Below are 24,754 nucleotides of genomic sequence, written 5' to 3'. Positions count from 1 at the left end.
AGGAGCTGTGCCTTTGTGGATGAAATGGATGCTGTGGTGTTGGATGGGCTGTGCAGGTGTCACCTGCTGAGCTCTCTGTGCCCCAGCCCCCTCGGCTGCCAAGCTGTGTGTGGGAAGCTCTGGCCAGAGTGTTGGGATTCCTGCAGTAGCTGGGCCTTTAAAGGTGTTTTATCTTTGTCCATCAGGTTCTGAAAGTGCTGATCAGCAGTCACCTGTGCAGCACAGGGAACAAACAGGAAATACTGGTTTGGGAAGAAGTTTTCTGTGTTCAGCACTGTTAGAGAGAGGGAATATTGAAACAGAAACTGCAGATCCTTCTGGATACTGTTGTTTGCCCACTCTCGATTTTACCTGTGCATGTGCATTTCTTAAAACTTGGGATGCAGCTCACTTTGGAGAAATAAGGAATTCAAAGGAAGCCAACAGCCAGTGAGTACATTAGAATATATCCAGGTGTGTACTCAAGGGATGAAATATTCTTGCTTTTGCTGATCCTGTAAATAAAGTAATTATAAGGCTACTGATGCTTTGTCTCTCAAATATCTTTTCCCAAATATTCCCCCTTTCCCAGCTATCCTAAAACACTCCCCATAGTCAGTAAATCAGAGAAACAGCACCCACTGATGTTTGGCACTTTCTGTGCCAGCAGAACAGGAAGGAAAAACAAGGACACCAAGGGATGCCTTTTGCCATTGTCATGAGCCTCAGAACTTCAGAAAAATAATTATTTTTGCTACTTGAGTGTGCTTACAGAAGTGAATTGACCATGATTGGCTCTCTGTGCTGTAATGAGTGTGTGGCACCATATCAGGGGAAAACAGCCATCAGGTCTGAGAAAGGGGCTGGTTCCCTGTTTTTTGTCACCATTCCTGCTGTTGCTTTCTGAGCAAAGGGTTGGTGCTGGCTGTTTGTGGGAGCTGGGAAAGTGGGAGGTGTTGGCATGGTGTGAGTGTGGTCTAACAGGAAGCTTCACGTGCAGACACATTTTGTGTGGCAGCAAATCTTCTGTTCTCGCTGTGCACTGGATCTGCTTGCAAGGGGAAATAAAATCATGTTATTTTAGAGAACATATTTAATTACTGCTGCATTTACAATAAAACAAGTGTGTTGAAAGCTATAATTATATAATGGGAATATAAAAAGATATCAATCTCCATTCAGGAATAGAAAGGTTTGTCTTTTTAACTAACTGTGCTCTCTCCGGTGGGTTTTCCATGACATAATGGGAGGCATTGGGTCTGGGTTGTGTTGCCTGTTCACATACTGCTTGAAAAATAAAGCAGAGCAAGCTTGAAGAGGTGTCTGAGATAGCTTAGAGATACTTAAATTGAAGATCCTGCAGTGCCAGGAGAAAGGGGAATGGCTTCCCACTGCCAGAGGGCAGGGTTGAATGGGATATTGGGGGGAAATGCTTCCCTGTGAGGAGGTTAAGGCCCTGGCACAGGGTGCCCAGGGAAGCTGTGGCTGCCCCTGGATCCCTGGCAGTGCCCAAGGCCAGGGGTTGCAGCAGCCTGGAATAGTGGAAGGTGTCCCTGTCTGTGGCAGGAGTTGACACTGGGGGGTCTTTAAGCTCCCTCCCAGCCCAGCCTGTTTTGTGTCTCCATGATTTGTGAAATGTTTGTCCAAATAAGGAAAAATTATTTAAAAAAAACCCCAGCCCCGATTTCTGCACCAAGTTTGCAGAGAACATTTCAAGTGAGCTCCTTTGTCTCTGGGAATGAAAAACCTCAGAGGAGAGAAGGAGCTGTGGCTTGGGCTGTCACATGGAATAGAGTGTCACTGTGTGAGCTGCCTGGGAGCAGAGAGGGGGACACTGATCACCGAGTGACATCCCCGTGGGAGCCACCAGCCCGTGCTGGGGGGAGCAGGGCAGGGAGCTGGCAGGGACTGAGCCCTGCCCTGACGGAGAGCGGCGGCTGCGGCTCACTGGGGCGTGTTCCGCCCGCACCATGCCCGGGGAACGCCAGGCCTCTCTGGCAATTTAGGGACCAGGCTCGTTTTTGTTGCACTGGGCTTTTCCCTGCCCTGATGGCAAGAGGAACTGTCTTTTCTGAGCATTCTGGCAGCATGGGGGTAATGGGGGAGCAAGGAGCAGGTGCTTTTCCAGGATGGTTCCTTGCCTATTCCACGGCTCTGGAAGCCATATCCTCACCAGGAGTCTTTGGAAGTTCTGCTGTCAGGCTGCCCTATTCACTGAGGCTGCATTATATCTTGTAATTTCACTCCTTTGTTCACTATATTTTTACCCATTCTCTCACAGCCTTCTCTTTTTGCTGAGTTACTCATTATGCACTAGAAAGTCTCTGTTGCAGGTGTCAGTTCTAAAATGATCCTGGTTACTGAGAGAGGGGCTAAGAGGCTGGCAGAGCACTGTTTAGTGCCCTTTCCCTGGGCACTGAGATTAATGTGTGCTGCTTTCAGCAAGATCTCATTGCTTTGGGAAGGGCAATAGCCCAGTCACTTCATTATTCTGCTGCTCTGCACAAGTGCCAGTGGAATAGAAATGCTTTCAGTTTCCAGACGACCCTTTGGGTGCTTGAGACAAATGCTTTCAAAAGCTGCTCCACACTTTCTTTTTTTTGTTGTTTTTTTTCCTTGTCAAAAGTGGCAAAACTGTAAATCCCTTCATCACTTGCTCTAGCACATCAGACCTGCAACCTTTTTGAACGCCTTCAAAATAATGGACAGTGTGCTTTCACTGGTAGGCACTTAACCAAATCATTTGTCTATTTATTTGTTTTCCCAAGAGGGTATTTTATTACTGACAGCATGAGTCAGGACAATTGAAGGTTGCAGTGAAATATTGCAGCCTCTACTGTGATGCAAGTGGAATGAAGTGATACCTTAGTCATACTGAAAATAAACAAGTCATGTACCTTATGCTTCCTTAGCCCTTCCCAGCTACTCCTGCCCCCAAAGCACAGCATTTTAGGAGCTCCTGGGAGAGGGAATGTTGTTCCTCAGCATTTGTGTGCAAACAGGTTGTCAGCATGGGTTAAAAACGTGTCCATGGTTGTTTTATGGAGAGAAGGTTTTTATGGAGGACAGACAGCAGCTGGCACTCTTGGGTTTTATTCCAGACTTCACTGACTAAGGCAATGCTGAGTCTTCTTGTGCATTATTTACACCATTTTTAAAGAAGGAGTAACAAAAATAGCTGTTTTACAGGAACATTTTGACTTAATTGTGAAGAGCTGTATGGCTCAAGTAGAAAAATTACTTCAGGGAAAATTTTTATTTTATTCCTGTTTGTCTTTTGAAAGAGGATTGAAAAGTGGATTGTATTTTCAGCAGGATTGTCCTTGTTCATGCCCTGAAGTCCCCTGAGCTGTGCCTGAGGGCCTGGGGGGCTTATGTTGACACAGGCGTGGGGAGGATGTTGCAGATGTGATTGTCCTCACCCTGGCTTCCTGTTTTTGACTGTAGCTGGCTGTGATACACCAGGCCAGGGTCCCCCTTGATCTCTCACTGCCAGCTCTTCTAACACACATCGTTCTGTGTGCCAGTCATGAAGCCCAGCTTCCCTTGCCTTGAAGGGGTTAATTTTCTCAATAGTTTTCACAGCTCCTGTTGGCGATGGGGTGTGGTGGCAAAGGAGAACGTTTTGAGTGTCGTTCCTAGTTTTGGTACCTTTCAGCTGCCCTTTTCTTCTCTCCCCTCTGATTTTATAGTTCCCTGCTCCAGCCAACACAATTATACAGTTATTCTGCTGCACAGAGGAGCTGTTGGCATCCTCTCCTCCTGTATTACCCTGGTGCAGAGGCAGAGTGGTGGCAGAGATGCAGAACTGATACCAGTGGAACCAGGCCAGGTGAGATTCAAAAGGCAGAGATAAGAAACAGTGCTTTTCAAGGGATTGGGTTTGCCAGGGAGGAATGATGGAAAGGAATTGCAGTTACCTGATCCATCTCCTTTCTCCTCCTGCCTTGCAGAGCACGTGAGCATCTGCTCAAATGTCACTGAATGTCACCTGGCTCGGGCTAGGCAGGTGCCCAGTGCCTTGGGGTCTCTCTGGGCTCCAGGCTGAGGGGACAGCGATGCTGCTGTGGTAATTTGGGAGGGTGGAGGATTCAATGTTCTTGAAAAGCTATTTGCATAAAGGTTTGCAAGGAGATTGTGAGTGAGAGTATGTTCAAACTGAGCAGTGAAATCTGCACAGCTTGTCTTTCTCATCCATCTGCTTTTGGAGCATGTTATCTCTATTTTACAGATTACATTTGGTCTTCCCATTCCAGGAGGATCTGTTGAGCCTCAACAGTCATGGCAGAGCCCTCCTGGAAGGTTACACTGGAGAAGCAGGAGGGGGGATTTCATGCTCAGGAGGACAACTGAGGAGGTGCAGGGATGCTCTGTCACATTCCTGGGCCTGGCAGGGCAGCACGCTGACTCTCCTGCTTTACCCCACTCCTGCTCCTTTCCCTGGCTTCCCCAGCTGGCATTCTGTCTCCTCTGTGCTTTCTTGACTCCTGGCTGGGCTGTAGCTTCCTCTCACGGAGCTCACCAAGAAAATGCCCTTTGCAGTGAGCCTGGCAGGTGCTGGGAGGCAGCAGGGGTTAAAGCCTGGCTTTCCTGCTGCTCTGCCTGCTCAGGTGTGCTGGGAGGGGATCACAATGGACGAGCAGCAGAGACAGCTCTGTGCACACAGGCAGAATTCCAGCCTGGCAGCTCAGCTTCTATCCCTTTATTACTTTATTTACTCTTTCTTGGTACCTGTCCTTACTGAAAAGACTTGCCTATCAGCTGCTGTATTTTTTTTTTCCTTCTTCCTGCTGAGTCATTGCACAGCTCACCAGTCCTTTGTGAGCTTTGCTTTCTGGAATCCTGACTCAGTTGTCATGTCCCTTTCTGCTCTCCTGCATCCAATGTACCACACTCCATCCAAGCACTCCTGCAGTGCTGCTCCCATGGTCCCCTCTGTCATCAGGGTGAGTGAGGCATGTTCTAGTGGCAGGATTTGTCCTGTGCTCAGGGACCTGTTACTTCTGTGATGTTCACATTTTGAAATTGTTCATTTTCCTTGCACAGAGGCAGCTGGTGGATGCAGACACGTTCTCCTGGAGTTGAGGGGACAGGAAACCTTGTTTGCTTTTGGTTTTCCATGCATTGCACTGCTGGCATCTGCCTAGGCAATTCAACACCTTTCATAGTTTTCATCCCCTAGAATGTATTAGAGAAGGCCTCTGTTCTTTGAGTATCTTTTCAGTCTTGACTATGAATATATAGTTCACTGTTTTCTTCTTTCTTTATCCCTCCTTCCTTCTGCCTTTAAAATTGGGTTGGTATTTCAGAGACTTTCTTGTCTGCCCTGATATAAAATTAAAGAGGTTTCATAAGCCCACAAAATTTTGAAGCAGTGCAATTAAAATGTTTTGTTTTAAAAGGTTGCATTTTTCCCCCCAATTTTAAAATCCCCTTGTTCTCAGTCACAGGTTGTTTCTGTAATTCCTTTGTTTTGTTGTTCATAGTTTGCTTTTAAAATTAAAACACAAATATGACCTCTCATTTTTCCCAGAAGTGTTTGTGTTTCACTTGCTTCCCCCCCCAGTTAATTAGAAATAACAACAACCAACCAAACTATTCCTTTTTCCTGATCTCTGCCATTTCCAGGGGACTGGGGTGATGTTTCCTGATGGGGCACTGAACGCCCCTCCACACCCAGGGACTCAGCTCCAGCATTGGCAAAGCAAAGATGAATGTCCAGACTCTCAGTTAGTCAGAGGAGACACAGGCTGAGAGCAGGGCAGGGTCCTGAGTCTGGTTTAGCAGCCAGATCTGGTGAGTGGCATCCTGCCTGTGCTGGAATTACTGATCCTGAGGGCTCCCCCAGCCCAGAGCTTCTGGGATTCTGTGGTGTGCAGAAGCCCCAGGGGCTCAGGGGCAGGAGGTGCCAGGGCAGAAGGAGGTCTCTGAGGTGTGATGTCCCTCATGAGCTCTGTGCAGCCACAGCCTGCAGGTGACCCACAGTGCTGCTGTGGCTGCACCAGATGTCCCCACCCTGGAGCTCTGCTCTGCCCTCAGCAGCTCCTGAGGCCTGGCAGCTCTCCTGGCCCAGCACAAGGCCAGCCCTGTGTGGGATGGGTGTGCTTCTCCCCCAGGGCAGTGTCTGTGGAGCTGGGCAGGTCCCTCTGCTGGGTACCAGGTGGAGATGGGAGCTGCTCCCTGCAGGAGCCCCGTCAGGGCTGGCCCTGGAGGTGCTGCCTCTGAGCTCTTTAGGGACACTGCTGTCTCAGGCCAGAGCTTCCCTGCTCCGTGATCCTGCTCAGGCTTTCTGTGTGTAGCGTGTCGCTTTCTCTTCTCATTTTCTCCTCTTTGGAAGGAGTTCATAAAGTAATGAGTGAGGAGGAGGTGTTAGGCTGGGGAATGGGGAAGGGCAGAGCTCTGCTCTTGAGCCTTCTCTGACAGAGCCTTCTGGTCTTCCCCGGGAGAGTGCCCTGATTGCCTGCTGGGAGCTGGGCTGGCTCTTGTCTCTGCTCCATCAGGATACAGCATTTCATGGCACAGAGTGAGTGAGAGCAGGGTGTGATCCCCTGCACGGGAGGGTATTGTTCTCCCTGAGCCTGGATTCTTCTTCCTCCAGTCCCTGATAAGGTATTTGATAATTCCTTATGTGATGGAGTGGGAAATGGAAGTTATTTCCTGCTTTAGGGCCACTCCTCTTCTGAAACACTGGACGACTTACGTGAGCTGTCAGTTACTTTGGTTTTGGAAAATGGATGATATAAAGCATAAGGAGATACTCTCTTTACACACCTCTTACCTGCTTTGATGTAAGCAGTCCTTACATTGATGTTTTATGATCTCCTGGCATATCCAAGTACAGCTTTTAGCATAACTGGTGTCCCTGTTTATTATTAGAAGTCCATATAGTACAGGTTACACCTGGTGTTTCAGTCTTGTGCTCCTCTGAGCAGCTTTAGAGTTAAGGTTTGGGTTTATGATGTACCATCTCTCAGTCTCCCCTCCAAAAAGAAAAATACATCCAAATTAGACTGAAGGCTTGGCTAATTGTTCTTTCTGTATTCATCTGTGAGGCAGCAGGAAACCAAGCAGCAGGGTTTCCATTGAGAGCAGCCGTGTGCCAGCTTGGCTGCCTTTGTCCCACACTGCCTGTGGGTGTTGAGGGGAAAAGGGACAGTAGTGGCTGCAGCTGGACGCTTGAGAGCCAGCAAGGGAGAGTGAGGAGCTCTTTCCTGGTTATTGGGGGTTTATTATTCACTGAAAGTGCTAATTAGCAATTGTAAATTATTCCAAAAGCCAAAGTAAATGTGTTCCTGGTTGTTAAAGACTTCATCAGTGCTGGGTGTGTTGTCACTGAGGGGAAATGTGCTCTGAGACACTGCAAGAGGGTTTGTCCACTGTGCCCTGAAGGTCTGCAGCCCTCAGGCACTGCTTCTCCTTGTCCCCCCTGTGTCGTCTGCACCCCTCCCACTTCCATCTTCCCATTCCCTGCCTCAGAAGTGCCTGTGCAGGGGGATGGCAGGGCAGGTCTGTCCCAGTGCTCTGGGAGCCCAGGGAATCATTCACGGCTGTGCTGTCGAGAATTAAATACAGTGTGGCTTTGCACATTCCCTGCCCGTGTGACCCCCACCTGCTTAAATCTGCCCCTGACAATGGCTTGCTGCAGTCGGAGGCCTCCATTTAATTCCATTTAGCTGGTCAGGAGCTATCCAATAGGAACAGTAATAATGAAATGTATAAGTAGTGATTTCTAGATGGAGAAAGGACTGAGCCAGCCTCCTGTTTGCTTTTGATACCACTGAAGTACAGTGATAATAGGAGGGTAGGAGGAGGGCTGTTGTAAATATGGTGCAAGGACCACCCATCATTTAAGACTATTTATTTAAGTCAAAGTAACTGAGCTACTCTTTATTTATTTGCTTATGCTTATCTTTTATTATTTGTTCAGCCATTCAGGTTCTGGTGTCCCAGAGTTCATTTCCATTCATTTCCTTGTAAGAATTCACTAGCAAGTGTGCTTGGGGTGGGTTTTGTCCCCTGGTTTTAACCACAGAGTGCCCCAAAACGATGTACACAGGCAGTTTGGATGTATTGGATGGATAGAAGGTGTGGGATGGACAGAAAATACAGCTCTGGGTGGGTGTCAGCCTCCATATAAATGTTTTACTTGGAGAAAGGTTTCCCCGCTCTGCAGCTGCCTGACCGGGCAAGGCTGAACATTGTCTCATGTTATGAACAGTTGTCATTTAGCAGCACATGGGGCTGATTGTAACTGATGAGGTGATTGCTCTTGATCATTCCATGTGCTGAAAACAGTGTTTTCCAGGATGTGCTTCTGTGAGGGAAGAGTAAATTTGCTATGACTTTGCATTGGCACTGAACTACAAACAAACCCCAGATGAGCCCAGGTGCATGTCCTGGATTAGGTTTAGGTCACTCTGTACAATTTGGGGTCTGCTTTGATGTGTGCAGCACTTGGATCAGCTGGGAGAGGTGGGGTTTGTTCTGCTCTGTGTGATGGAGAGGTCTGAGGGCTCCAGCCAGGGGCAGAGCAGCACTTGCTGGGCATTGAGAAGGGCTGGCTGGGACAGAGCTTGGTCTCACCCACACAAACAAAACGAGGAGATTGCAGAGGAGGTGCAGGGAACAGCTTCTACTGAGAGCTTGGTGAGAGGTCCCTGTTGGTGTCTCTTGGGGGAGGACAGCTGAGCCCTGCTGTGTGGTTGAGGTCATTCCCACCACACCAGTGGCAGTGGGAAAGGCCCCAGGGCTGGACATGCCACTGCCCCACGAGGAGCCTTTGCTGACATGCCCAGGGTCAGACTCCTTGGCAGAGCAGGAGGGCAGGAGCAGCATCTTCTCCCATCTCCCTTCTGTGTTCCAGCTTCAGAGCTGCTTGCAGCAGTTTATTGATGGTAAATAAGAGGTTCATGCCCTTTTCCCTAGAGGTATTTTTTTTATTACTTTTATACTTGTTCCTGAGTCAAACAAAAGAAATCCAAGCCAGGGCTCAGAGATTCTGATTGTTCAGTGATTTCCTAATTATTTTTCTCATCCTGGGCAAAGTGATGAGAGAAACTTATTCCAGAGCAATTTTTTTATTGACTGTCACTGTGTTCTTCTGAAAGAAAATGCCGAGCACCTACTAAAATAACATCTTTTATGTGTTGCCAAATAAAAGAGCAGGTTTGTTCAGTAATACGTATGCAAAAGCATGAGGATTCTGTGATTATTTTTATAAAGCTTTTTAATAACTAAGAACATGTCTCTGAGCTTGCAAAAGCCGAATATTCCAATAACTTATTCTTTTCATGAAGTGCTTAAAGAAATGCCAGTTATGCAAACTCTGAATGCAGATTCTTACAGCCCAGTTGCACAAAGCTCTTAGTTCCATGTTCCAGTCCCTTCCAGAGAGCAGAGTGCATCTCTGTACTCACTTATGTACTTGGAGATGGATGCTACTGAGCTGAGACATAAAACACAAGCAGGTGAGACAAGAGGATGCCAAAACCATGGTGAAAGGGTAGGACAAACGAAGATGAGTCTATTGCTTTTTGCTGCTTTCAGATTTAGAGATTTACTGAAGGTGGTTTGGGGTTGATTTTACCGTGTACCTACAGAACTGTGCTTGGAGGAAAAGAAACAGTCAGGTTTGTTTATAGTACAGTGTTGGCTTCTCCTCTTCCATCCTCCTTCCTGTCCTTGATGGATGGGAGAAATGTTCAGTTGTTTGGTACTTTGGAACTCACCCAGTGGTGCCAAGGTCCTGGGACACTCCTGTGGCTGTGTGAGAGCATAGGCAGTGCCCTCAAGCTCTGGAATCACAAAATCCTGGGCTGGTTTGAGTGGGAAGGGAGCTCAAAGCCCATCTCATCCCACCCCTGCCATGGCAGGGACACCTCCCACTGTCCCAGGCTGCTCCAGGCCATGCCCAGCCTGGCCTTGGGCACTGCCAGGGATCCAGGGGCAGCCACAGCTGCTCTGGGCACCCTGGGCCAGTGTAAACCTCAAAGAAAAGAACTACTTCCAAATATCTAAATTTATCTTTTTTCTAAATTTATCCTTTTTCAGTTTAAAGCCACGTTCCCCCCTGGGCTTGAGGGCTTTGCTTATGCAGTGAGGGTTAGGAGGGGTTGGGAGATGCTCAGTGTTGGTGACAATAAGAAGTCAATTGGGAATAGAAAGCTGATTCCCAAGGTGAGAGAGGCTGCCTGTGGTACCTGGAGATGCCTTTTTTTGCTAAAAGGGGAACTGCCATGCCCAGGCTTGCCCCTTTGCCCACAGGTTCTAAATTCCAGGTAATCTGGTCTCGTTTGTGCAACTTTTCTTTGCGGGCTCTGAAAATGTGCTTTAAATGCTCTTGCAAATGAATAAATAAAAAGTCTCTTTGGAAGCCTGAAACCACAGTAAAGCCCTTGAGCAAAGATAATTGTCTGACTGTATTGGAGCTTATATTTAAGCAAGTCCAGAGAGCTGGAGCAGGGCAGGAAACCAATATATTAATTAATTTCTGCAGTGCCACTGGCCTTGCCTGCCTCCCTGTGCAGAGGAACATACACGGTGGAAGGGCTGTCATGTCCACTCTGGTGTTTTAAAAATTAATCAAGTGATAGTGCTGATTGCAAAAAAATCTTTATTTAAAACCTTCTATATTTAATTTTTGAAAAGTTTATCTAACTTCATATATTCTTCATCTAAGAAGAGAAATAATGGAAAAAAAAAAAAACAAACCCAAACCCCCCACATTCTTTTCCTTCCTTAGAGAAAAAGATTTCAGCCAGCTGAGAATCTCATTTAACAGGTGGAGATGCACATCAAATAGGAAGTGATTCTTTTCTTAAAAAAAAAATCTTTGTGGGAATAGAAACGCCAGAACTCCAAGTTAGTGTGAGGTGGTTTGTGGTGACCAATTGCCTTCTGTAGCTGAATTTCAGTAATTGATATTGGGGAGGCCACGAGCCCTTCCACACCACCCTATTGCATTGGGGATGTCACACTCCCTGGGCATAGGTGTGCCATGAATTTGGAATTTGAATGTTGGGAAAAACGGAACATTTGGTATTTAAAGTATTTTAAAACTGCCTTTGTGGCTGTAACTAACATGGGTAATTTTGAAAGCTGTCACAACCAGTAAAATGGGATTTCATTGCAACAGTGCTGATCCTGCCCAGACCCCTATTCCCATGGTTTAGAGTTTCCCAGCCTCCTTTATTTGGGACATGGATAGATCTGCCAAGGAAGCCTGCATTCCACCAGGAGGGCACATGAACCAAAGCGCTGCACAGCACAGTGAGCTTGGGTTAAGTTTTTGACTCCCACCACCCACAGTTGCAGTTCTGAGACCCTCACATATCCACATCCCCCAGGCTGAAACCCACTGAGCTCAGCTCAGAACCAGGCCATAAATAAATGCATCATGAGTAGCCCTGGAGCACCCAGAGTGCGGAGAAATCCAGTTTGCTCTGTGCTGATAATTGAATGACATTTCATTCCAGTGATTTTTAGATATCCTCTTATTGTAATATACTGTTACACTCCTGATTTTCCTTGTGCAGTGCCTTCCCAGCTAATTGGATTTTGGCTCTCCTATGATGAACTTCCATCAAAAGTAGCAATTACAGCTTTCAGCATTGTCCAGTCAATCACAGCAACCCTTTGGTTGTGCCAGGTCCTCACTCTGTGGCCGAGGATTGAACACAATCCATTTAGCATTATTTATCAGGTGGGCTTGGAGCTGCCCTTGCCAGGCTTTTCCAGCTTCGTGTCGTGTGATCCTGGAGTCAGACTTCAGAAATCTTGTTTTATATAATACAGATGGACATAATGTAATCAGGGAGGTGTTGACAAAGCTGATTTGAAACATGTGAAATTAAATCCTCATCAGATCAGCGCTGTCAGCCTGCAGTTCCCATCTCTTCTTTTGTTTTCCCTGGGGCTCATCTGAGAGCAGAGCTATCTCTGCTTTCCATGTTGTGTGATTATTTTCTTCCTTTCCACTGTATTAGTTTTAATTTCATGGACAAAGAGTTTACTTGGAATATTGGCTGAGGGCTATGTGCATTTTGGTGTTTTCGCCATCTTCCTGATGTAATTTCCTGATTTTTGTGTGTGCTTGTGGTAGAAGTCTGAGGTCAGAAGTGAAGATAGATCAGGGTTTGTCACACGATTCCACTGTCTTGCCCAAATGTTTATAAACTTTGGGTAAAATCTCAGTTCTTGTTTAATAATTTTTTTTCCTTTCCTGGTGGCAGTGGGCAGCTCATGAGATGTGAAAAGTTGACTTAATTCTGGTGTCATATATTGTAGTGTGGCACCCACAGCACTTTACATCTTGATTGACTTATTTTAAACCTTCTGAAGCAGAGTTTTCAAAGTATTTCGTTGTTGATTCACTGCTGGATTATGTTTCCAAACTGTTATTGAGAATAATGGGATTAAAACTCTACTTGTTACATTCAAAGGACAGGGATGCTCCAGCCAGGCTAGGATGGGTTATTTTTGCCTTTTGTGCAAATTATTTGAACAAAACAAATGTGAGAGATTTTATCAGATATGGTTTGAAGCTTTTTGGTTTTCAGTCATGGTTAGTGTCAGCACAGGCCTTAATTAAATTGTAGCCTTTGAGGTAAAATTTATATCTTGGGAAGCATCACTTTGTGTAGAGCTCTAAATCCTCTGGAATTGTTGGTTTGGTAGGGCAGAGCTGTGCTTTTCCATCGGGGGAGCAATCTCCGGGCACAACAACAGTGTGATAGAAGTCATAAATAAACTAATAAATCAGTTCTCAATGGCTCCCACCTCTCAGCTGGAGGTCAGGAAGAAAAGTCACTGGTGGGGGAGCAGCCAGGAGATGTCCCCAAGGAGGAGAACAACTCCAAATCACATTTGGCATTAATCTGAGGAGCCCATTGCCTGTCCAGCTGAGGAATGGGGATCTGGCAGGGCTCTCGCACCATCAGCACCTGGGGAAGGAATTTGTCTCCATCCTGTGTCCTGTATGAGCTGGGGTGGCACATGGCACCCAGGCCATGACAATTGTGTTCTCCCCTGCTGTGGCCCTGGGGCTGTGCCAGAGAACCTGAGTGATGGGAACAGACACTCCCACAATGTTTTAAAAGTTCTGGTTTTGTTTAACTTAAGAAGCTGTTTCCACAAACCCCCTTTTTCTGATTCTTCCCTTCTTATGCAGACAGAAATGTGAAAATATGTTGGATTTGTGGATGTGGGACTCCCTCAAAGCCAAAGGGGAGGTTCTCATTTAGTGAAAGGTGTATTTAAAATTTACAGTATTAAAGGCAAGCAGTAACTGTAGAGTTTAGGGACGTTAAGCTGAATATTCATCTATTTAATATGAAGTTTACATTTACTTGAGATAAAGTTCACTTAATGCAAATCACCCTACAGATCTCCTGTAGGTGTTTCCTGGCCAGTGATACAACGCAGTGTGAGCAGGCAGAACTTGATGCTTGGATAAGGCACCAGAGGGTTTTAATTCCTGATATGGCACAGAAATACCATAAATGAGGGGAGCAGCTAACTGGATTTGAGGAGGAAAAGGACATGAGATGTTTTTTTGATACAGTTGTGTCCTGTACAAATATGTAAGTTCTAACTAAATTAATCAACTTGACCTACCAGAGAACTTCAAAGAGTGGGTGTGAAAGTGGGCAGGGTCTTTTGTGAAATGTCCTGTAAACATTTATTCCAGTACATTTGGTCCTCAATTTGATGAAGAAGGGTTCATTCATCTGCAGGGAATTGCTTAATGGCCTCTGTACACCAGAACTTTTATTAATATAACAGTGTCACATTTCATTGCAAGGGCAGAGCTGCTGAGAAGCTGAGGAAGTGGCATTTTAAATAAAATTCTATTTCTATTCTAATGGCCAGGATTAAATTTTGTAGTGACTTCTCACTTATTTACATCTGCCTCAAATATCTATACCCAAATGGAGCTGTTGTAGAGCAGCTCTGTAGTTGGTTTGGCCTTTAGTGTTTACAAGACCCATGTGTCAGTGTTTTGTGTAAGTGCTCCTGGGATTTGAGGTATTTTCCTCTCCTGTGGAAAAGAATTCATGGCAGAAAAAAGATGATTTGTCTTGTTTCAGCTTGACATGTGTGGTGAATCAGACATATGTATGTTGTGTTATTTATTTATTATATAAATTAAAATTATGTCAAATATACATAATGCACATGCATATAAAATGTATGAATGTGATTATACCTAGAGATAATATTCCAGGCTTGTCTTGGGGTGAGGCCAGAGTTTTCCCTAGGCCAGCTGCTTGGAAAGCTCCTTCGTTCCCCAGCTGTTGCTCTGAGGTTTTACGTGCCCAGAGGAAACATTGTAAAAAGGAGAATGTGTTCAGAAGCTCTTTTCTTCCTGCTCTGCCCCCTTTCTGCCCCCACTCCTCTCCCTGTTTCATTGCTGCAAGTTCACAAAGTTATTTTCCTTCATCCAGGCCACTGATGGGCAGAAAAAAACACCCAAACTTAATCCATAAGGGACTAATATTACCTGCAGCATCTTCAGCCTTCCTTGCTCTCTGTCTCAGATGGCATGGAATTAAATAGTGGCTATTAAAAATTAACAAGGGTGCACAGATGGTTATCAAGTGCTGATAATTGTGTCAGAGAGAAAATCTTCAGTATAATTTCCAGTATTTCTGTGATGTTGTGACCAAGTTTTGAATTTCCCTCAGCAGTAGAATATTTCCCTCAGCAGTAGAAGTCTGGCAAAAGCTCAAAGAATTGACGGTTTTAAAGGCTCAATTTTGCATGTGGAGCTTTTCCAATTTGCAGTAAAAGTCCAGAACACCTTCACAGGATGAATAATGGGATTGCATTTTGGGATCTCAGTGGGAAGGGTTTGTGAAGAGTTTATCATGGAAGTTTTATAGACAGTGATTAAAGAAATGATGTGAGTAGATAGATTGGAGTGTGGTAAAAAGAGCTGAGTGCTGTGACATCCACGCTGATCCAGTGTGAGGGTACAGACCCTGAACATGATAATTTAGAATAGGATATAGCATCCTCTGCACTCAGTCTCACCACTGCAGCCACCAATTTCAGAGCAGAAATCTGTCAGGATCTGCCAGAAGATCCTCTCTGTCCCTGAGAAGCTGGGTAGTGAATCCATCTGTACTCCCAAGTGCTGATAAAGATGTAAATGCAATCCCATTATTTTCAAGTCTTTAAATGAGGAAGCACTTTGATTGCTTTAACTGCTGGAGAAGGTGGGTCTTGATCTCATCACCCATCCTTCCATTCTGTCACCTCAGAGAGTCAGGCTGACCTTGCTGTGGATAATTTGTTTAGAATCTTTTTATTCAGGTGCAATGTGGTCAAACCCCAACATGTAGAAATCTTCAGGAAAACTGTATTGAGCCTTTTTCAAAATCATGACATTGATTTAAAAAGTTGAGGTTTTGTGGGGTTTTTTTTTGGTATGGGTTTTTTTTTGCTGTTGTTTTTTTATGTCTTGTTTCTGAGTTGCACAACTTAGTTTCCTCTGCTTCAAACTAAGTAGGAAACCTCTCCTGTGGTGGAGCTGGGGCTGTGAGGCCAGGTCTCTTTCTTTTGATATGCAAAGGAAAATTGAGGAGGCAAATTTTTAGTCTTTCAACGCCCAAATTCCTTTAAGCATCTATTGCAAAGGTGAGGGTCTCCTTTCTGAGCTGACATTGCACCTCTGTACTCCAAATCATGGCTTTTTGCTGCAGATGTTTTTCAGCTCTCTGCAGCTGTCCCCAGGCAGGGGCATTTCCTCCCTCCTGAGGACAGCAGGTGATGCTGGGGTGGGAATGACAGAGACCCCACAGTGAGCAGCACTTCCCTGGGGCATTCTGACTTTTGCTTTTGAGGCTCATTTTCTCTGGGATGTGTTTTTTATTGGAGCAGAAATATGATCACAAAGCCGGGGATGAAATGATGTGGGCTGTAATTCCTAACCCAGCCGTGCCATTAACAGCAGTGTTAATTACTTCATCCTTAACCCTCTTGGAGAGAACAAAGCAGAGTTAAATGATTTGGCCCAGTGTCAAGCAGCATGTTGGGGTTTCAGAACTTCACATCTTGGATCTGAAGCAAAGGAGTTTTATTAACTGCCTTTCACCAGGCGTGTTTCAGTCAAGTGGTGCATAAATCAGCAGGGTTAGAAACCAGCCCTTCTTGCCCATGCCTTTGCACTGCTGATTATCAAAATGCTTATCCTAAATACATAAGTGGTGATCTATTAAGGGAATAAAAGCCTCGCTGAATATCATGTTTAATGAAACTAGAATGGGTGATACTAGACTTTGAACAGGCCTTTGGTACTTCAAGTCTATGCTATAATCTCTGCAAAGGCACATTTACACAAACAGAAAGTGAAAAAAAATACCTTTCTACAGAGTGCTGTCATGTGGAGGCGCTGAGGGGCTTTTATGAATTCTTTCTCAGTTTTCATTTTGAGCCTGTGATCTCTGTGCAGGCTTGGAATAACCTTCACAGGATATTTGGAAGATGGCTCCTTTTATGAAGAAAAGCTGGGCCTGGTCACATCAGGCTGATTTGCAGTGCTCACTCTTCAGGTAGAATCAGGAAGGGATGAGAGCTGATGGATCAGGCCTTGGGATGTGGAGTCAAACTAAGATTTGGAAGCTGTTATTCCCATTTCAGGCAAAAAGAGGAGGAATCAAAAGTGTGTAATTCTCCCTACAAATGTGTGTTTCTCTTGCTGTTTGCCTGGGCAGTGGGAGCCATTTTTCTGAAGTGGACTGAAAATCACTCCTCTGCATTTTGCTGTGTTGTGAGACTTGCAAATTGTGCAGTGATTAAACAAAATTATCTACTGATTGGTTAGGAAGTGCAGATTTCTCTCCACCAAATTTACACTCTTGTCCTGCTTGTATAATGAGGAAGTGGGAGAAACTCAGGAGTCTGTGGGATTTCTGGACGTGTAAAATCATTTCATGTTGTCATAAAACTGAGCACTGTAACAGTCTGGGTGTGAGATTACCCTGGAATTGTCAGTGACAATTATATCAACTTCCAGTTAATTGTATCAATATGCACCTTGTGTCCTTTGCAGAATGATGAAGTCCTCTGTCCACGCAGAAGAAGATGACTTTGTCCCAGAGCTGCAGAGGAGCATCCACCCCAGGGAGCGGCCGGACTGGGAGGAGACGCTCAGTGCCATGGTAAAGAAACACCTGGGCTGCCCCTTCTCTTCCCATCATCTCCCCTTCTGAGCACTCTGCTCCTCTAGTCCATTTGTACTCCCTGAGTTTCAGCTTTTTAAATGGATTGGACAATACTTTGAACAAGGCCAAAATGCTTTCCTTCCTCTGGCAGTTTGTCAAGGAGAGGGAAGGAGCTTTCACAATGCTTCTGCCCTATTAATACATGCCCCAAAGCAGGTCTTGTAACCAATTAAAAGGTCCATAATGTCACAACGATTTTCAGTCTGCATTAACCTCTTTTTCAGCAAGACTTCTGAGCATGAAGGGAACTTCTTGTAAAAACGTGCTCTTTGAAGCATGCAGCATTGTGAAGGAATGAGATTTTAGCAAAATGCTGGCTAAGTCTACATAAATAAAACCTCAGCCTGAGAGCAAACGTGCCATCAGAGGGACCAGAGCTGCAGAAAAGCACACACAAGGGTGCTCTTTTAATCTCAGAGAGGGCACTCAGGTGGGCAGTGGGCCAGAGACAACTGGATTGCCTTAATGTTCATGGGGGTTTTTGAAGCCACAGTTTCTTTGGGCGCCCTGTGCCAGGGCCTCAGCACCCTCACAGAGAAAAATTCCTTCCCAATATCTCATCTAACCCTTCCCTCAGCGGTGGGAAGCCGTTCCCCCTTGTCCTGTCACCCTCTGCCTGTGTAAAGTCTCTCATACACCTATTTATGAGCCCCTTCAGGCCCTGCAGGGGCTCTGAGCTCTCCCTGGAGCCTTCTCTTCTCCAGGTGAACAGCCCCAGCTCTCCCAGCCTGTGATTGTTTGCGCTTTTCACCTTGTAATTTTTTTTCCTTCCTTGTGTATGGCTGTTTTTGCCTTCTCTCCACCTTGGCCGCAGTTGGAGCACTGTCTGTTCCCATCAGTGTTGCTCAGGCAGCAGCACCTGCTCCCAGCTCAGAGCTTCCCACACTCTGGGGTCTGGTGGGAGTCACTGTGTGACACCTCACTGCTGTCTGTGACCTCCAGCTGTGTCTCAGAGCTGTCAGGCTGTAATTCAGTGTCCTCACCTGGGACACAGGTTTCCTGGCACATCTCATTAGTGTTGGTTTTTTTCTCCTGGTTGATTTGCAGTGAAGGGAATGTTCACCTGCTTGAGGCTGTTGTGCTCATGGACATTGTTCAGTGTTTATTTTACCCTGCATCATGCTCCTCTGCCCAATTAAATCACACTTTGGAACGTGCCCTCTTGCACAGCGCTGTGCCAGCAATGCCAAAACTGACTGGTCCAGTGAAGAAGAGATTTAGAGGATGATAAACAGGGAAATTCCCAGCTGGGATTGCTGCACAGTGACTTGGTGTGATGAAGGACAGTAAAGCTGCTGAACCTGTGTTTAGAGTGGCTGGATTTGTGCTCACGGTGTTGGTTTGACCTCAGGGTCCTCTGAATACAGTGTAAAGAGGGGGGAGAAAAATCTGTCTTGTTTGTGTTTACTGTGGTGAGTGAATCAAGTTTCCACTTTCCTTACCTGCAGTCAGGGGCAATATTCAGATGTAAATATTTGCAGGACCTTTTTCAGCACTGACAGAGTTCTCTGTTTAACCAGCATATCTTCAATATTCTGCCTTTTCCCTGATCATTTGAAGCCTGAGGTTTCTTCCCTCCCTCTGTTCCTTCACTTTGCATTTTTAGCAGCCTCTGCTTCAACCTTGTCCCAGAGACTGCTCTTTCCATGCTATGTGGCTGTCTCGCAGTGCCACAGTACATCTCATTTTTGGTTAGTGGTTGTTGAAGATGCAAATTTTAGGTTTTGTTGCTGCTTGAAGCCCCAGCCCCCAGGGAATGGAGGATGCAGGGTTGGAAAAGTTGTTCCCTTCATTGGTTCCCCTGGCTGGAGCCCTGACAGGCGCCAGGCTTTGTCACCTCACATGAATTCACCTTCTCCCAGGTGAGTAAAGGCTGGGACAAGGGACACTGGAGAGCTGGGGAAGTCCTGGCACTTGTCTCCTGAGCTTTGCCTTGGAACATGCTTTTATTAAAAAAAGTCAATTGATGCATTCACAGCTACATGAACAAGTCGTCCCTACTCTTCCTTCCCTGTTTTATCCATAATACTTTTCAAAGGGCTTATTATTAATTTATAGAAGTGCTTTGTTTCCAGAGCTTTTTCTTAATAAGAAATAAACTGAAGGTCTTCCTAAATGTGTGGAGGTTGATGTCCTCCTATACTGTAAATATAAGGTGACAGAACCTCTTTATTTTTAATGTTTCTGTCATTGCCGGTTCATTTTCGGCACCTGAGTAGCTTCAGTCCTTTGTTTGATGCAACTTCTTTTGTCTTCTTTAGTTTATTATTTATACTTTCATCTGCTTTTTAGCACTGCTTGTTTTGTGTTTGTGGTTCAGCAGAAGGGCAAGTGATTCTGTGTTGGAGACCTGGTTTGTTTGGGGGGAATCCTAAAACTGGGAAATGGTTTGGGTTGGAAGAGACTTTAAAGCTCATCCAGTTCCACCTCCTGCCATGGGCAAGGACAGCTTCCACTGCCCCAGGCTGCTCCAAGTCCCTCCAGCCTGGCCTTGGGCCCTGCCAGGGATCCAGGGACATCTCTCCCTCAGTATTTCTGGTGCAGTTCTGTGTTGTAGGTGAGGTGCAGGCTGAAGGAGAGGCAGCCCTGCTGGACAGAGTTCCCAGGAGCTGGGTAATGAGGCAGCTGCCTGGAGCTCCTCAAGCATTGCCATATTTTGTATTCCCCCCCGACTCATGCCCTGTATTTTTAGACTTTAGGTGTATTAGACACATTTTTTGTGTCTCAGCCCCCAATTCCCACTGTGCTGCACCTGCTGGGTAACCTTCACACATCCTGGGATTTCTGCCTCTGCTCCACTTCAGAAAGTGCAGTTGATAATATTGACTTTCTTCATAGAACACTTCTGAGTTCTGGAGCTGCAAAGCCCCGAGTGAGCCAAGGAAAATTGCAGTTTATGGATTTTCTAACATTTCTCCAAGACAGTAATGTTATTTTAAAGGAAAGGGGTATCTTTTTCTTGTCAGGCCCTGCTGAGTGCTCTGTTTCTGAGTTGCAAGAAATGAAGTTGTGAAAGAGCCTTTATATAATATATCTCACATGAGCCTACAAAACAGCTGTCCTCAGCCTGCATTAACTTTAGCATAAATTGATGCTTGTGCTTAATATTACATTTACCACATGTTGCTGACCACCTGAGTTCCTCCTTTCTCTTCTTCATGAGTTCAGGGAGTTGCACTGTTTGAAAGCACTGAGCCCATGGCTCTCCCCCCATCAGGCTGCTGTGCTTACTGACCCTCTGGTCCTGCCTTGTCTGAATTTTGTTGTGAAGCAGCATTAAGATGCTGAGATAAACACAGAAATCTTCATTTATGCACCCATTGCAAATGTGCTTACAGAGAGGTGCCACGTGAGCTGCATTCACCTGACACTGGAGATCAGGGGAATGCACTCAAAAAAGGACCTGGAGCTGCTGGGGCAAGTCCAGAAAAGCCATGGGGCTGCTCCAGGGCTGGAGCCAGGCTGGGAGAGCTGGGGGTGCTCACCTGGAGAGGGGAAGGCTCCAGGGAGAGCTCAGAGCCCCCAGGGCCTGAAGGGGCTCCAGGAGAGCTGGAGAGGGACTGGGGACAAGGGATGGAGGGACAGGACACAGGGAATGGCTCCCACTGCCAGAGAGCAGGGATGGATGGGATATTGGGAATTGGGAATTGTTCCCTGGGAGGGTGGGCAGGCCCTGGCACAGGTGTCCAGAGCAGCTGTGGCTGCCCCTGGATCCCTGGCAGTGCCCAAGGCCAGGCTGGATGGGGCTGGAGCAGCCTGGGACAGGGGAAGGTGTCCCTGCCATGGCAGGGCTGGCACTGAATGAGCTTTAAGATCCCTTCCAACTTTCTGTGATTCTCTGCATGCTTCTGAAGAAGTCACTTTTCCTGCACTTTTTCAATTCCTTGAGCTTTGGAAACCTTCAGAATATGAGAATATGATTGTCCAAGCGCATGGAAGGATTTTTGTCCCCCTGGTGCACCTCTGGCTGGGATCTCGCCTTGTCTGGGAGTTTTGCTGTCCATAACAAGAGGTGACAGCTGGGGTCAGGTGTGGAATCAGGGTGCTTAGAAAAGGGGAGTCTCTGAATTAATGTAGAAGACTCCGTGAATTTGACAAGTGCACAAGAAGGCAGCAGCTGCAGTTGGTACCCATCATTTTAGGCTTTTGCTGTTGGAATTCCCTTAGGAGAAATGCAAGCTTATAAATACTTTAGAATGGCACAGGGCTAGAGCCTGTCCTATGAAGCCCCTGGAATAATCTTAGCTCTTAGGTCACAGGGGTTCTGAGATCTGTAGTATTTTCAGCATTTGATGCCAGATAGGAAAGGTTCTGTGGCTTATGAAGGTAATAAAGGCTTTTTAATGAGACCTCGATATATCACTGTTAAATCTGGGACATGAGTGAGGAGAAAACTATTTTTAAATGCAATTATGAATGTGTGCAGGGATTAGTGCATTATGAGGGTTTAAAGAAAGATTTTTATGTCCTTAGTGTTTGTTTCTCATTCTTTGTACATCACTTGGCCAGTGCTGCCCCAGGTCTTGAGTAGGGCTTCTGCAAGAATAGATGCCAAAAATAGAATATATGGGGCTTCTTTTTTAATTAGTGTTGGTTCATTGGTTGGTTTTTAATTCACAGAAATCAGGCCTGTTTCTGATGCAGACTAACCTCCAGGAATTGTGGAAAAATCTGCATAAAAAGGGGATGTGGTAAATCCATTTGCTTGGCCCTGTAAGCTATAGTGATTTCCCAGCAGTGGTTTACTGAAATGATCTCATTTTAGTTTCTCAGATATGTAGATATAATACCTTTGAACATGTTAAAATTGATATTTTGGAATTTTTTTCCCTGTGTCTCTTAATGCTTTGTATGTGTGTGAACCCACAGCAGAATTTTACAGCTGAGGATATGGCTGGGAGCTCTGAAGTCACTGACAGAGTTTTGTCAGGCTGATCCTGTTCTCAGATGGGTTCCACATCATGGAAAACATTTCTTGGGGAAAAATGTGCTTTTGAATCCTGACTGCCCAGCTGCAAGTTCTTTTTACAAGTCGAAGGTTTTAAGCTCTCAAGTGCAAGGAGAAGTTTTAGGAGATATGAAGCTGAAATTGTGGGGGTTTTCTGCTATCTTGAAAGGGCTTGAACAAGTCAGTAGAAATGAACTTTAGAATCATGGAATCTCCTGAGCTGGAAGGGACCCACAAGTCATTGAGACAGGAGGGCCAGGGATCCCAGCCATCCCACCCTGTGCTGAGGACATTGTCCAGGTTCTCCCTGAGCTCTGACAGCATCAGAGCCTGATTTCGATGGTTCCCCACCTGAGTGCTCCAGCATTTGGCTTGTGGCTCTAAGTCTGAGGGATCCCTGCCTTAATGCTATAGAAAATGTTACCTGTAGGTTTGGAGGTTGGTTTTGTGCTGCTGAAGGTCCTCAAGCCTGGATTAGTGAGTCAGAGCTGTGTTAATCCTGCAGGAGCTGCACTGGGCAGCATTTTCATGGAGTGGCTGCAGCTCAGGCTGGGCAATGGGGATAACAGAGGGAAGGGTGGAATGGGAGTGGGAGTCCAGGAAGTGAGGACAGCACAGGCACTGATCTTACACAAATGTTTTGGGACAGGCCAGCACACCAGGCATCCATCAGGTGCAATAATATTTTGGTCAAAGCAGTTCTGCTCTGGCATTGCACCAGTAACCTGTATTTCCTATTCAATTCACATCACTTGCTTTTCCTTGTTATTGCTGCATGGGTCTAGCATTATTTTCCCTCGTTAAGCTTTTGGCAAGGGTTTCTGTTGCTGTGTGAGGTTCTTTCTGTGCCTCTTAGGTTAGAGGGGCCTTTTCATTTCACAGGCTGGCTCGCAGCACGGAGCTTGTCCCCGAGAAGCTTTGGAAATTGGGGCGATCACTTAATTGGCACATTGGCTTCCATTTGGCTTTGCCAATTAAATAAATTCAATTAATCCAGAATGGAGACTGTATTTTTGGCAGGAAGTATTAATTCATAGTAATAATTTAATTTTCATAGGCAAGAGCAGCAATAGTTTCTGGTTACATTTAAAGCCTTGCCAGTGTGTGCACTCTGGTACTACAGTGGTGAGCCAGGAGATCCAAATTATATTTTGTAAATATCTGTTTGAAAGTCCCTTTCTATACAACAAAATGAAGGAATTATTTAGAATTTGCTATGGCTGGATCAGCAGCTTGCTGTGCACCATCATCACCAATTTTAATGCACCCTGTTTGTAATTTCTTTCCTAATTCTGGCTCAGCTAGGCTGCTGTTGCTGGTGGTGCTGTTCCTGTGGTGCTGGGGATGCTGCTGTTCCTGCTCCAGGTTCTTCCTGACCCTGAGCTTTGAAGTCAGGATTACACTGTCATGACCCTCCACCTCTTTCCCTCCCAGCCTGTTCTGAAGCTGATCTCTTTCTATGCCTGTTTTGTTGTCAGATTACAGGAAATGCCACAGTTGTTCAAAATGTACTTATTTGGGAGATAAAACTTATAATTTATTTACTATCAATCACTTTTCCCTAGTCCCAGCTGCTTAAAAATAAGGTGGAACATTAAGGAAGGGAAAGAAGTCTCTTATTTTTAAGTGGTTCATTTAAAAAAAAAAAATTTTTTTTTAAATTACTGTCCATGTCTTCTTAGTTACCATAATGCAGGAAAAGATGGAACAGTTTTTAAAGGGTATCAACAGTCTGCTCATCCATCCCCTTCCATTCCCCACCCTAATTTAAGCCCAAGAGACAAACAAATCGTGTCAGAGTTTGTCTTTCTGAAGATTGTAGGCATTAATGCTTGGGTTTTTTTGTCATGATTCAGCCTTCATCATTGTAAAATGATGAATTATTCCATGAAGATGTTGGTAATCATTAGCCTGATTTTTTTATGTCATTCCCTACATTTCTGCCTTGCTGCATATTATGGGTCACTGCTGTGTTGGTGTAAGGTTGCACATCTTGAGATTTGATCAAATACCATGGTTGCCAGGGCACAGATTATTCATGGAGTCATGGAATGGTTTGGGTTGAAAGGAACCTTAAAGCCCATCCGGTGCCACCCCCTGCCATGGCAGGGACACCTTCCCCTGTCCCAGGCTGCTCCCAGCCCTGCCCAGCCTGGCCTTGGGCACTGCCAGGGATCCAGGGGCAGCCACAGCTGCTCTGGGCACCCTGTGCCAGGGCCTGCCCACCCTCAGAGGGAACAATTCCCAATTCCCAATATCCCATCCATTGCTGCCCTCTGGCAGTGGGAGCCATTCCCTGTGTCCTGTCCCTCCATCCCTTGTCCCCAGTCCCTCTCCAGCTCTCCTGGAGCCCCTTCAGGCCCTGGGGGCTCTGAGCTCTCCCTGGAGCCTTCTCCTCTCCAGGTGAGCACCCCCAGCTCTCCCAGCCTGGCTCCATGGCAGAGGGGCTCCAGCCCTGGAGCAGCTCTGTGGTCGTTATTCACCTTCCCAGCTCTTGCAGCATCAAGTGTCCTGTTCTGACCTCCAGGTCATTTCTGGAGAGCAGTGTCACCTCCCACGTCCAGCTCATGTCACTGTTTCTGGAGGGCAGCAGGGGGAGGAG

General features: G+C 45.9%; 1 protein-coding gene across 7 annotated transcripts in view; it reads left to right on the top strand.

Annotated features, from left to right (window-relative positions):
• ARHGAP32 (Rho GTPase activating protein 32) overlaps positions 1-24,754 on the top strand; it is a 242,761-nt gene that overhangs the window by 75,653 nt on the left and 142,354 nt on the right. For all 7 annotated transcript variants that reach the window (XM_074559579.1, XM_074559580.1, XM_074559581.1 and 4 more), the window contains one exon: positions 17,033-17,141. In XM_074559579.1, the coding sequence (XP_074415680.1) occupies positions 17,034-17,141 (108 nt within the window). In that variant the 5' untranslated portion in view covers position 17,033. The remainder of the gene's footprint in view (positions 1-17,032; positions 17,142-24,754) is intronic.

The sequence above is a fragment of the Zonotrichia albicollis genome, chromosome 27 (genome assembly GCF_047830755.1).
Source record: "Zonotrichia albicollis isolate bZonAlb1 chromosome 27, bZonAlb1.hap1, whole genome shotgun sequence".
In the NCBI taxonomy this organism is placed as follows: domain Eukaryota; kingdom Metazoa; phylum Chordata; class Aves; order Passeriformes; family Passerellidae; genus Zonotrichia; species Zonotrichia albicollis.
Note: the sequence above shows the minus strand (reverse complement) of the source record. Positions and strands in the feature narration are given on the sequence as shown.